Consider the following 14,158-nt stretch of genomic DNA (forward strand, 5'->3'; position numbering starts at 1 on the left):
AGTCCATGGGGTTGCAGCGTCAGACACAACTGAGTGACTTTCACTTAATACATAATAATTCATATATGTGTGCAGATTATTGGCTGCCCCCCAACATCCATTCTTCCCTTCTCCTCCTCCTTTGTGGTAGACCCCTAGTTCTGCTGATTCACTTCCATCTAATTCACTTCCATCGAATTCCCCTAATTCACTTCCATCTTAATCACTGGATTGGTCAAATCCAAGCATGGTGATTTCATTCCCCTGACCTTTTGTTATTTCAGGCCTGAGCATGGAACCTAATCCTGGCAGATGTGAGGTGAGAACTGGTGGGAGTTGGGGTGCTGGTATGTGGTTCTGGGAAAGTTATTCCTCCCTAATAAATGGGGAGACTTGGGAGAAATATCTGTCTCCTTCCCCGGAAATCATATTTGTACATGTTGCCTGGAACTGCTGAAATAACCTTGTGACCCTGAGAGGGAACATCCCCCAAACCCTGAGGATGGCTGACTGAAAATATAGAAAGCATTTGGATGATGTCACATGAATCCGCTGTCTCACAAAGAGAAGAACTGCCTACAACCGCCACCAGAAATTCTCACCAAAATGGCAATATTTGGAATAGGAATTTCCACAACTTAGAGCACAAAAGGTTGCTCATTGCCCACCCAGTAATGAATCTTTGGTTCTTCTTTACTAAAAAAAGAGTCCAATTTTATCCTAAGCTTGGAGCCTAATCCTCCGCTCAACCAAATTGTTCAACCAAAATTTCCCAGCTTGGAGTGGCCAGTGAGATATAAGCAGAAGTTGTTCAGGGTGTGGCTTCCAGGAAAGATCCTTAAGTGGGCTGACTCAGCTGCAGATGTGAGGCAAGAGTTCCAGAAGCCATCCTGAACCAACAGAAGACCCAGGTGAGAAGGACTCAAAAGTCCCTCACGGCAGTGGAACTGCCAAACCAACCCTGGACTGCTCATTAGTGGACTTCTTTTCTATGAGAAAGAAGTAAACCTCTGCCTTGTTTAAGCCACTTGATTTGAGTATTCTGTTATAGACAGCCAGACATAAGTCTGAACAGCACAATTTCCAACAAGGTTACCAAGCACGAATGTTTCTACCATTCAATGGTAGAAGCAACTTAAGTTATCCTAGACATATTTCAAATGGGTGCAGACTTTCAGTTATATGCCTATATCTTACTGCTCTCTTTTCCTTCCTGAAGACATGCTGTGTGGGAGTCTATGTCAATACTGTACTCATTCCTTCATACTTATCCCAAAGAAAGAACATATCAACTATCTAAATAAATCATAAGGAAACTCTATTTTTGAAAGTGTCTACTAACAGATGTTGTTGACTACTGGTAACAGAAATGCAATGCAGGATTCTAACTAATGAGTTGAATATGAAAAGCTTCAAAATCCATGAGCCATACAGAAATTATTACTATTGATATTATTTCATGCTTATAACATACACTCCTCATATAACTTACACACATAAAATCAGCTTCAAAAACACTTTTATTATGGTAGATAATATACACCATGTGTACAACAAAATGTATTCTTTAAATTGGCTTTATATTTTGCTGCAATTCTTGCTTTGAAGAAAAAAAAAAAAACTTTAAGTGCTGAACATAACCCACAAGACTGAAAAGAACATTTTTTTTGCAAGTTAAAGTCACTCTACTATAATGAGGTCATCAAAAAGTTCAGAGTTTTAACTTCTCATAATCTGCTATAGTGAAATGATTTGGTGCTTTTATATAATTATAGGTATTTTAATGAACAAATATACCACAATTTTAAAAGTGCAAAAAATAGTAAATTCTTTCCATATTCTAGACATAAACTATGTTAAAAGTCTCTCCTCTTTTTTTTTTAAAGAGTCTCTGTTTCATTTTTATGAATAAAATCAAATGATGGTGGCAAAGAAGGGGCAGAGAACTTCAAATATTAACTTTGAGGTTATGTAAATAACAAACTTTGCACTCAAGTCTGTGGGTTCATCCCTAGCTTAATTAGCAGTTATTTCAATATACAAAGAAGAATCAGGGTAATGACAAGTAAAATAGCCTATCCCTGGGTGAAAAGACTGGAGTACTCAAGGGCATCATTTTGGCCACCAAAAAGTAACTAAGCTAGAAGGGACTTTTCTCAGAAATGTTTTACATAATCAAGTGTTAATCAAAATATCATCAGCACATTGTTTATAGAAATGCCACAATCTCAAGACATAAAACTTGGAGTGAAAAGTTACATTAAATTTAATGAACTCTGCAAATTTCATGTTTCATACACACACGACACACACACACATATATATATGCCACTCTTCCCCAATTATATTTTTAAATGACAAGATGAGACTTATATTCCATTAATCCCAAAACACTAGTATCAAAAATGGGAAACGTGTATATTGCAATATGACACACCCAATATAAACTATTCTCTATTTGACCAGAGAGTGCCGACAACAAATGGGTTTTTAAATACTTGGAAATACTTAAAAGCCCCAAGTTTCATTTGTTTACTTTCAAAACTTTCTAAGAGAAAGTGTAAAACCAAAACAAAACAATTTTATTTTAATATTCACGTTTTGAAATATATTATCTAAATTCCTCTGAATCTCTCTTGGTAATATAGACTCAAAAATACATAACTCTAGGAAAGCGATTGGACCAGGATTAAGATTGGCTCTGTTGTTTTGGTTGGCTTTTTATGCTCTGCTTCTTTTATTATTCCTACTTGTTTTAACATTTCTTTTATGTGAAAATAGTCCGTATTTTTTCTCATTAAAAAAAATACTTTTACCTGACCCTGAGAGGAGAACTTAAAGTAATGCTTTTCACATGTCCAACTCAAACTGCAGGATTGGTGTTTTGTTTCTCCTTTTAATTTATAATAAAATTATACCCTTGTGAAGCCCAAAGTAAGATAATATTGAGTTATACAAAACTCAGGAACTGAAAATATCATCAGCCTCTGAGTCACTAGAAATCAGCATACCACAGGCTACACTCCATTTGGATGGCTAATTAACTACAAACATAAATTATCTCACTGGGCTGCAAATGACTACATTTTTAGTAATAAAGTGGTAACTTATGTACTGCTCTGGTTTCCTTTAAAAGAAGCAACTAAAATTTTTTCAGGGGTATTAGAAGTTAATAAATGATCACTCTAAACTTTAATGTTCTTCTAAAGGCCTAAAATCACTACCTGAAGAAATATATGTTCCTTTCTTAGAGTTTAAAGGAAAAAACTAGATAGCACTGTCTGTGAAACACACTAACAAAAGTATTACCTTAAATAGGACATATTTTTCAGAAGCTGTAATATACAAATTAAGCACAAAGACTAGTATGTTAAAGAGCAATGCTGTTTTTACAAAAATGACTTTAATTAAGCCTGGGGGAGAAAATCAACACTATCCATATACAAAATAATATAAATTTTACAATGAATATTATAATATAAAGCTGAAAATGAGATACCTTGTGATTTGTTAACATTTTTGATGACTTTCTGAAGTTCTTTCAACTCCATATCAAGTTCCTCATAGTTTAGTTCTCTAGATTCAACTTTTGGAGCTTGGAACAAAGAAGGATCTGTCCCCAGGTATGAACACTGCAAATGACCATCATCACTCAGAGTGACTATCACTCCCTTTAAATCACTTTAAAAAAAAAAAGGAAGAGAAAATGAGACATAATTAAAAATGTTTAATGGATTTAGACTTGACCAACTACACTTTCTTTCAATTCAGCTTCAACATACCATTAGGAAAATGGAGGAGGCCATGAAAAGAAATGTGGGCCCTTCTCTTTTCCTTTTGTTTCTTTCTACCCTTGGGACATATGCTCCCTCTCCCTCCCCAGGTCCACTCACCATGGCTTCCTTCACGTACACTCCTACTCAAGGAGCTCTCTGGTCTGTTATCTCTCCCTTCACTTTTTTTTATTTTTTAATTTTATTTTATTTTTAAACTTTACATAACTGTATTAGTTTTGCCAAATATCAAAATGAATCCGCCACAGGTATACATGTGTTCCCCATCCTGAACCCTCCTCCCTCCACCCTCCCCATACCAACCCTCTGGGTCGTCCCAGCGCACCAGCCCCAAGCGTCCAGTATCGTGCATCGAACCTGGACTGGCAACTCGTTTCATACATGATATTTTACATGTTTCAATGCCATTCTCCCAAATCTTCCCACCCTCTCCCTCTCCCACAGAATCCATAAGACTGTTCTATACATCAGTGTCTCTTTTGCTGTCTCGTACACAGGGTTATTGTTACCATCTTTCTAAGTTCCATATATATGCGTTAGTATACTGTATTGGTGTTTTTCTTTCTGGCTTACTTCACTCTGTATAATAGGCTCCAGTTTCATCCAGAAGTCTCCCTTTCTCTCACTTACTAGCTCTTGCCCCATCACTCTTATCATCCGGATTATCTCTTTTCCTCCCCACCCTTTCACTCTTTCTTTCTCTCTTAAAGTCTCCCTTATCTCTGTTACTCTCTAGAAACAGCCATAATATATAAATTATAGATAACTTAAGCATAAATGTTTAATAATAAAAGTTGTATGTTTTCCTGAACTTACTATAGAAGTAGATGAAATGATACTATTTGCTTCCTCCCCATCCTACGCAGAGGGAAAGAAACTCAATATTGTCATGAGTCATTTTGAACTGATATACAATGACTTTGTTTGTTGTGTTTTCTGGCTTTTGATTTTTACAAAAGTTTTCCAACCCTGTTATAAAAGTTAAATATTAATCAAAAACAACAGAAAACTTGAGAGATACAATAACTTGAAAAAAAAATGTGGTTATTCATCTGAAGAAAAGGAGTTAGGATATATATAAGGGTCTAGGACTCATTCAGAACAAATAAGAATTTTTTAATTCTTTTGGTCATGAAAAAATGTAGCTCATTAATCTAAAAGTTCAGCTTGACTAAGAGTAAACACTATCATTGCTCAATCCATCCCATAAGGTGGCCACCAGCAACTTTACCATCTGCTTTAAACGCAACATTCCTACACAATCTTTTTCCAGGGCTTATACATAATTCTGTACTGTGACCTCATAATAATAATAAATAGATTGGTATTTATAATAATAATAAATAGATTGGTAATAATAATAAAAAAAATAGATTGGTATCACTGATTCAACAGATTAAAAAACTAGCTAAAAACTAAAAGGATACTTAGGTTCTAGCTCTACCTCTGCCCAGTGTAGTTGTGTCAACTTGGTCAAGTCTTCCTAAATGCTCTTATTTCTGAAATGAGAAGGTGAAAGTAGGTGATCCTCAAAGGTCTTTAAGTCGAACAAACTTGTTCTGCCAATCTAGCTCAGAAAATAAATACTCCCAAATAAAATTATTTTCCTAAAATAAAATGTTTTCACCCCTACAGAACCTCTGGACCTGACCTTTTCTTTTCAGGCAACTGAAGCCACCTAGTGGCCACAGAAATCTCAACTTCCAGCTCAGACAAACTCATTTCAAGAGGGCAAACCTCTGTCCCTATTGAGTTAGTCTGTTCCCCATTCGAATGAGACCTACTAAAGTCTGGGAACACAATAAGCCCTAAGGAAACACTAGGAAAGGCAGAGGTTCTGTAGGGCAGAGGTTCTCAGACAATGTGGTAATCATCAACTCTTTGAATCCAAAAGGGTTATATCCATTTCATCTTCACCCTTTGAGTGGCCCATTATAAAGGAAACGTAGCATGAGCCAATCTAAGTATACCTTACTATCCAAATTTACTTGCTCTTTGAACTGGATAGCTTATTAGAGAATCAGTTACATCCCACTGTTTTAGATGGCAAAAAGCAATAATTTAAACCCAGGGATTTATCTAAAAATTTATCTGAACCTATTAAGTTTCTGAGTTCAGACACAGTTTGATACTGGTATATACACATATTTTCTTCAGTGTCTCAAAAAGAAAAAATTCCTTACTGATGTTTTGAGGTGTTCAAAAGGAAAAGAGAGGAGCCAGGATCTTTCCTTACTGAAAGAGCTTACCAAGGGTCTCCAGAATGCCTTCACACTAAATTATAAAACTTAAGCAATTTACTTTTTTCTTATCAATGGCATTAGAGCCATTACATACAATTTGGATCAAATAACAAAAATTTAGAATAGCTGAATTCATTTAACATTGCATGGTTTATTCCATAGGAACACTAATACAAGCTCTAAAAACTTTAGAATAAATGAGTGAAATTTCTGTCTATGAGGGGACAGACAGTTTGACACAGGCCTATAGTACTACTTAATATATAAGTAATGTCATCACTCGTTATGTTAAACACAAAGGAAAATTTTTAATATACATATATATCATTTCTAAAGTTAAGCCCAACTTAAGTATAAAGCCCAAATTAAATAGAAAAACAAGATTTTTTTAATATCTTGAATTTTTTACATAAAAAAAAATCTTTCTACTTAAAAAATATCTTCTTACACAATATTTATTGTCCATGTGACAATATGTAAATTGTTTTGAGTGATAGAATTTTATGCTGGAAGATGTCATCAAGTAAACCAAGTATTGTGTACCCCATTACTTACACATTTAAAGTAGAGTTAACACTGCCAAATTAAGTCTCAGGATTATTACTGGTCCTTGAAATACATCAGCTAAACCAAGGAACCAGAATAATGTATTTTACGAGGACTCAAGGTCAAAGATGTTATATTACTAGGACATAATAATTTTGTGATTTTAGCAATGGAGCATGAAATTAAACAATAGAGCTAGCTTAGGAATTTGAAAGTAATTGTTTCATCATTCAGTAAACAGATCCTGGCCCTAACAATACATTCAAACAAAATTCCAGATGGATTTTAAAAGTTAAATTTAAAAATATGAAACTACAAAAATATTTATCTGCCCTTGAGATGGAAAGAACTGTGCTGTGAAAAAGCAATAGAGGAAACTACAAAGCAAAGGATCTCTAAATTAAACCACAAAAAAGTTTGAAACTTGTTATATGCTTTAAAAATAACATCATGGTAAAAAGAACAAAAGACAAGCAAACTGGGGGAAACCTTGGCAACCAATGTAAAATATATGATTTAAGTTGAACTGTATGAAGTTGTGGATATTCACTATTTTTGACCTATAAAATTTTTTTATATATTTCATCTAACATGTAAAGAACTCTTACAAATCAATGAAAATATGAGTACATCCCCAAAGAAAAAGATTGAAGGGAATATACAATTCACTTGAATCAGCTACTTAAAAGTTGAGTAATCTATGGAATTAAAACCTTCATCTAGTTCTTTTTCTGACAAGGCCAAGCTATAAAATTAAAAATCTGAAAGTACTTGAAATACTCAAAAAAATAAAAATGAACACTTTCTTTTACTAATACGATAAAAACAAATGAATAATAGCTTTAAAAACAAAAGAAGAGAACATGCATTGAATCAAATGTTTTCTTGTCCAGCTGCACCTTATGCAAAATAGAAATATTTCAAGCTCTCAAATCTTCAGTGTGGTTTTTATTATGAGATATAGATATCACAGAAATCTTTAAAACTTAAATACTACTTATTGTACTCAATTTTTACTCTGCCTCAATACACAGCACATGATTTAAAGGCAGTTCCCTTACCCATAGCAGGCAGACTCAGTGGAGGCAGTCCTTCCTTAGCCCCAACAGGCTAGACTTGATCACTTGAACATATTTTGAGTCACTTTGTAATCAGTTGTTTAAGATATGTATATTAAGCATCTGCTATACCAGAGTTACAAAGGCAAATAAGATATGGTGCTGACTCCATCAAAAAAAATTCTGGTCTAATTGCAAAGGAAAAACCTATTTAAAAAAAATAGCAATTGCAACAGAATGTGTCAGATGCTATATGAAGAGTGCAGTATAATGACCATACATGAAACAGCAGAGCAAGTCTTCACTGGGCAAAGGATGCAGAATCTAGATCCTGAGTTATAAGTAGATTCTCAGAGATTTAAAAAGGAAAAAGTGAACAGACTAAAGGCAGAGGACCCTGGCCTTGGTGAACTCTTTCTGTCCCATGACTTTAAATACCCTTTTTGTGCCAGCTCCATTTATATCTCCAAACAGACATCTCACCCGAAGTCGAACTGTGTACATCCAGTGGCGTACTTGATATCTCCACTTGGAAGGCGAATAGACATCTAAAGCTGGACATGGCTACAGCTGAGCTCCTGATTTTGGCTGCTTCCCTCCAATTTAAATGTTATTCCTTAAGCCTTTCATCTTTCCAAGAAAAGGAAATGTATTACACAGGCAGTGAAACTAAGAAGCTCAAAGTGGTTAGATTGAAGAAAGTTAAGAGGGATATAGAAATTACATGGGCTTCCTAGGTAGCTCAGTGATAATCTGCCTGCCAAACCAGGAGACACAGGTCCCATCACTGAGTCGGGAAGATGCCCTGGAGAAGGGAGTGGCAATCCACTCCAGTATTCTTGCCTGGGAAATCTCATAGACAGAGGAGCCTGGCAGGCTACAGTCCATCGTAAGACACGACTTAGTGACTAAACAATAACAACAGAATTACATAGAGTAAAATCTTACAGGCTCTTGTAAACTCTGTTTAAAATTGTTAATTTTATACTTAAAAAAATAAGAAATCACAAAAGGTTTTAAAGTAGAAGAGAGAGAAGCAGCAAGATCTGATTTATCTTTGACAAAGATCTATTCTAATTGCTTGTGGAGAGACCACTGGGGGGTGGGGGTGGGGGGGTTAATACAGGAAGGACAGGCAAGGACAATGAGAATGAAGAAGGGGAAAGATAAAAACATATTTAGAAGATATAATCACATTATCTCACTTAATCACCCCAGTAACCTTATGAAGAGAGGTTTCATATGCCTTCACTTTACAAAAAAAAAAAGAAGAAGAATGAAACCCTGGAAAAACAGAAAATAATAGAGACTGGTTACCAGGAGATAATAAGCACAGCTGCAAAAAGCTGCAGAATTTCTGGCATCAGATATGAAATTTCCATTTCTATATAGCTGCCCTCAGAAGGCAACAAATGACACTTCATACAAAACGATTTTTTAGAGTGGATTATATATTCAGCAAATATTAAATGCTGAGAAACAAAATGATTTGACATTTAACTGAGCTGTACTTTAAATGAAATACAGAAGAGCTTTTATTCAAACAAAATGCCTAAGTATTCAAGAGTCAAATATGGCAAATAAAAAACTAAAAGAGACAAATTCTCCAAGGTCATGTGAATGATATTTGTTTTAATCTACAAAATTAAATACAAAATGATTACAGTTAGATCCTCACATTGAGATTGGTGCAAAAGTAATTGCTATTTCAGACCGTGAATTTTAAATCATTATAACTAGGCTCAAACATATCTTTATTAATCAAAATAGGAATCATTATCATCACACATTTTTGCCAATGAGAAATGTTTGTTTATTTCTGTAGCATACAAATCTATGCTTTGGTAAAAATAGAAATATAAACCAATGGAACAAGATAGAAAGCCCTGAAATAAACCTATGCACCTATGGATACCTTATTTTTGACAAAGGAAACAAGAATATGCAATGGGGCAAAGACAGCCTCTTCAATAAGTGGTTCTGGGAAAACTGGTCAGCTACATGTAAAAGAATGAAATTAGAACAATTCCTAACCATACACAAAGATAAACTCAAAATGGATTGAAGACCTAAATGTAAGATCAGAAACTATAAAACTCTTAGAGGAAAGCATAGGCAGAATAGCCTATGACATAAATCAAACTGATATCCTCTATGACCCACCTCCTAGAGTAACGGAGATAAACACAAAAGTAAACAAGTGGGACCTGATTAAACTTAAAAACTTTTGCACAGCAAGGGAAACTATAAGCAAGGTGAAAAGACAACCCTCAGAATGGGAGAAAATAATAGCAAAGAAACAACTGACAAAGGATTAATTTCCAAAGCAGCTCATACAAGTCAATGCCAGAAAAACAACCAACCCAATCAAAAAGTGGGAAAAAGACCTAAACAGACATTTCTCCAAAGAAGACATACATGGCTAACAAACACATGAAAAGATGCTCAACATCGCTTGTTATTAGAGAATTACAAATCAAAACTACAATGAGATATATCCTCAAACCAGTCAGAACAGCCATCATCAAAAAGTCTACAACAATAAATGCTGGAGAGGGTGTGGAAAAAGGGAACGCTCTTGCACTGTTGGTGAGAATGTAAATTGATACAGCCACTATGGAAGACAGTATGGAGATTCCTTTAAAAAAAAAATAGGGATAAAACCACCATGTGACCCAACAATCCCACTCCTAGGCAAATACCCTAAGGAAACCAAAATTGAAGAAAAACACATGTACCCCAATGTTCATTGCAGCACTCTTTACAATAGCTAGAACACAGAAGCAACCTAGATGTCCATCAACAGATTTTAAAGCTCAACATTCAGAAAACGAAGATCATGGCATCCAGTCCCATCACTTCATGGCAAATAGATGGGGAAACAGTGGAAACAGTGGCAGACTTTATTTTTCTGGGCTCCAAAATCACTGCAGATGGTGACTGCAGCCATGAAATTAAAAGATGCTTACTCCTTGGAAGGAAAGTTATGACCAACCTAGATATCATATTCAAAAGCAGAGACATTACTTTGTCAACAAAGATTCATCTAGTCAAGGCTATGGTTTTTCCTGTGGTCATGTATGGATGTGAGAGTTGGACTGTGAAGAAGGCTGAGCGCCGAAGAATTGATGCTTTTGAACTGTGGTGTTGGAGAAGACTCTTGAGAGTCCCTTGGACTGCAAGGAGATCCAACCAGTCCATTCTGAAGGAGATCAGCCCTGGGATTTCTTTGGAAGGAATGATGCTGTAGCTGAAACTCCAGTACTTTGGCCACCTCATGTGAAGAGTTGACTCATTGGAAAAGACTCTGATGCTGGGAGGGATTGGGGGCAAGAGGAGAAGGGGACGGCAGAGGATGAGATGGCTGGATGGCATCACTGACTCGATGGACGTGAGTCTGAGTGAACTCCAGGAGTTGGTGATGGACAGGGAGGCCTGGCGTGCTGCAATTCATGGGGTCGCAAAGAGTCGGACACGACTAAGCGACTGATCTGATCTGATCTGATAAAAAGGAATGACTTTGAATCAATTCTAATGAGACGGATGAACCTAGAACCTATTATACAGAGTGAAGTAAGTCAGAAAGAGAAAGATAAATGTAATATCCTAACACATATATATGGAATCTAGAAAGATGGTACCAAAGAATTTATTTGTATGACCACGTTACTTTGCCAACAAAGGTCCGTCTACTCAAGGCTATGGTTTTTCCAGTAGTCATGTATGGATGTGAGAGTTGGACTATAAAGAAAGCTGAGCACAGAAGAATTGATGCTTGTGAACTGTGCTGTTGGAAAAGACTCTTGAGAGTCCCTTGGACTGCAAGGAGATCCAACCAGTCCATCCTAAAGGAGATGAGTCCTGGATGTTCTTTGGAAGGACTGATGTTGAAGCTGAAACTCCAATACTTTGGCCACCTGATGTGGAGAGCTGACTCATTTGAAAAGACCCTGATGCTGGGAATGATGGAGGGCAGGAGGAGAAGGGGACGACGGAGGAGGAGATGGTTGGATGGCATCACCGACACAATGGAGATGGGTTTGGGTGGACTCCGGGAGTTGGTGATGGACAGGGAGGCCTAGCATGCTGCGGTTCATGGGGTCGCAAAGAGTTGGACACGACTGAGCGACTGAACTGAACTGAGCTAAACTGACAAGATGGACCTTTGTTGGTAAAGTAATGTCTCTGCTTTTTAATATGCTGTCTAGCCTGGTGGGCTGCTGTCTATGGGGTTGCACAGAGTCGGACACGACTGAAGCGACTTAGCAGCAGCAGCAGCTTGGTCATAACTTTCCTTTCAAGGAGTAAGCGTCTTTTAATTTCATGGCTGCAGTCACCATCTGCAGTGATTTTGGAGCCCCCAAAAATAAAGTCTGACACTGTTTCCACTGTTTCCCCATATATTTGCCATGAAGTGATGGGACTGGATGCCGTGATCTTAGTTTTCTGAATGTTGAGCTTGAAGCCAACTTTTTCACTCTCCTCTTTCACTTTCATCAAGAGGCTCTTTAGTTCTTCCTCACTTTCTGCCATAAGGGTGGTGTCTTCTGCATATCTGAGGTTATTGATATTTCTCCCGGCAATCTTGATTCCAGCTTGTGCTTCCTCCAGCCCAGCATTTTTCATGATGTACTCTGCATCCAAGTTACGTAAGTAGGGTGACAATATACAGCCTTGACGTACTCCTTTTCCTATTTGGAACCAATCTGTTGTTCCATGTCCAGTTCTAACTCTTGCTTCCTGACCTGCATATAGGTTTCTCGAGAGGCAGGTCAGGTAGTCTGGCATTCCCATCTCTTTCAGAATTTTCCACAGTTTATTGTGATCCTCAGAGTCAAAGGCTTTGCCATAGTCAATAAAGCAGAAATAGATGTTTTTCTGGAACTCTTTTGCTTTTTCGATGATCCAGCGGATGTTGGCAATTTGATCTCTAGTTCCTCTCCCTTTTCTAAAACCAGCTTACATTATCATATGTAAAATAGATATCCAGTGGGAATTTGCTGTATGTCTCAGGGAACTCAAACAGAGGCTCTGTATCAACTTAGAGGGCTGGGATGGGGAGGGAGATGGGAGGAAGGTTCTGGAGGGGGGACATAGGTATACCTATGGCTGATTCATGCTGAGGTTTGACAGAAAACAACAAAATTCTGTAAAGCAATTTTCCTTCAATTAAAAAATAAAATAATTTTTTTAAAAATCTGTTCTTCAGGATTCAACAAGCAGTTGGAAAGCAGTTTTTGCTGGTTGTGGAAGTGTTATTTCTGCAAAAAGTTGTCAAGGTGCTTGAAGAAGTGGTACTCAGTTGGCGAGAGGTCAGGTGAATATGGCAGATGAGGAAAAACTTCATAGCCTAATTCATTCAACTTTTGCAGCGCTGGTTGTGGGATGTGCAGTCAGTGTAGACACAGATGTTCAGGCACTCCACGATGTGCCATGGAGAGCAACTGAGCCCTTCTCTGTTGATCAATGACAGCTGCAAGCACTGCAGTTTTCACTGAATCTTGATTGGCGGAGCATACTTCTCAGCTGTAATGGTTTCGCCAGGATTCAGAAAGTTGTAGTGAATCAGACACCCCCAAACAGTGACCACAACTATTTTTGCTGCAACTTTGGCTTTTGGAACTGCTTTGGAGATTCTTCTTTGTCCAATCACTGAGCTGGTCATATCTGGTTATCATATAAAATCCACTTTTCATTGCATGTCACAATCTAATTGAGAAATAGTTTGCTGTTGCATAGAATAAGACAACACTTCAAAACGATGATTTTTTTGATTTGCAGTCAGCACAAGAGGTACCAATTTACTGAGCTCTTCACCTTCCCAATTTGCTTCAAATGCCACATGACCAGAGAATGGTCAACACTGAGTTCTTCGGCAACTTCTCCTGTAGTTATAAGAGGATGAGTTTCGGTGATCCTCAGCTGACCATTGTCAACTTCCAATGGTTGGCCAATGAACTCATCATCTTCAAGGCTCTTGTCTCTTTGGAAAAACTTATTGAACCACCACTGCACTGTATGTTCATTAGCAATTCCTGGGCCAAATACGTTGTTGATGTTGCAAGTTGTCTTTGCTACTTTATGACCCGCTTTAAACTTGAATAAGAAAATCGCTCAAATTTGCTTTTTGTCTAACACCATTTCCATAGTCGAAATTACATATAAAATAAAACAGCATGCAGTAGTTCACTAGCAAGAAACATAAAGGAAGAAAAGTGCATTAAAATGATGTATAACAAAACCACATTTATTTAAGAATGTATTCCAATATCAAATGGCAAATTTTGACAATGCAAAACCGCAATTACTTTTGCACCAACCTAACAGCTGACAAAACCATTTGAAATTTAGTAGTAAAAGCATATTTGATAGCCATGTAGGAGCTGGTATTGTCAGCAGGTTCCAACTCTGAAGAATAAGATGAAATTTTAAATATCTTTGGATAAAAATTATCAACTGTAAACTATCTGAGTTATAAAGTAGATTCATAGGTATCTACAGAGTCTAACAGGGATGTGGCTTTCTGGTTAGTTCTTAT

General features: G+C 36.8%; 1 protein-coding gene across 3 annotated transcripts in view; it reads right to left on the reverse strand.

Annotated features, from left to right (window-relative positions):
* The window catches only part of BBS9 (Bardet-Biedl syndrome 9), a 474,928-nt gene that overhangs the window by 281,210 nt on the left and 179,560 nt on the right, over nt 1–14,158 (reverse strand). For all 3 annotated transcript variants that reach the window (XM_025291193.3, XM_025291190.3, XM_044946679.2), the window contains one exon: nt 3,479–3,660. In XM_025291193.3, the coding sequence (XP_025146978.3) occupies nt 3,479–3,660 (182 nt within the window). The remainder of the gene's footprint in view (nt 1–3,478; nt 3,661–14,158) is intronic.

This window comes from Bubalus bubalis, chromosome 8, assembly GCF_019923935.1.
Source record: "Bubalus bubalis isolate 160015118507 breed Murrah chromosome 8, NDDB_SH_1, whole genome shotgun sequence".
Lineage (NCBI taxonomy): Eukaryota > Metazoa > Chordata > Mammalia > Artiodactyla > Bovidae > Bubalus > Bubalus bubalis.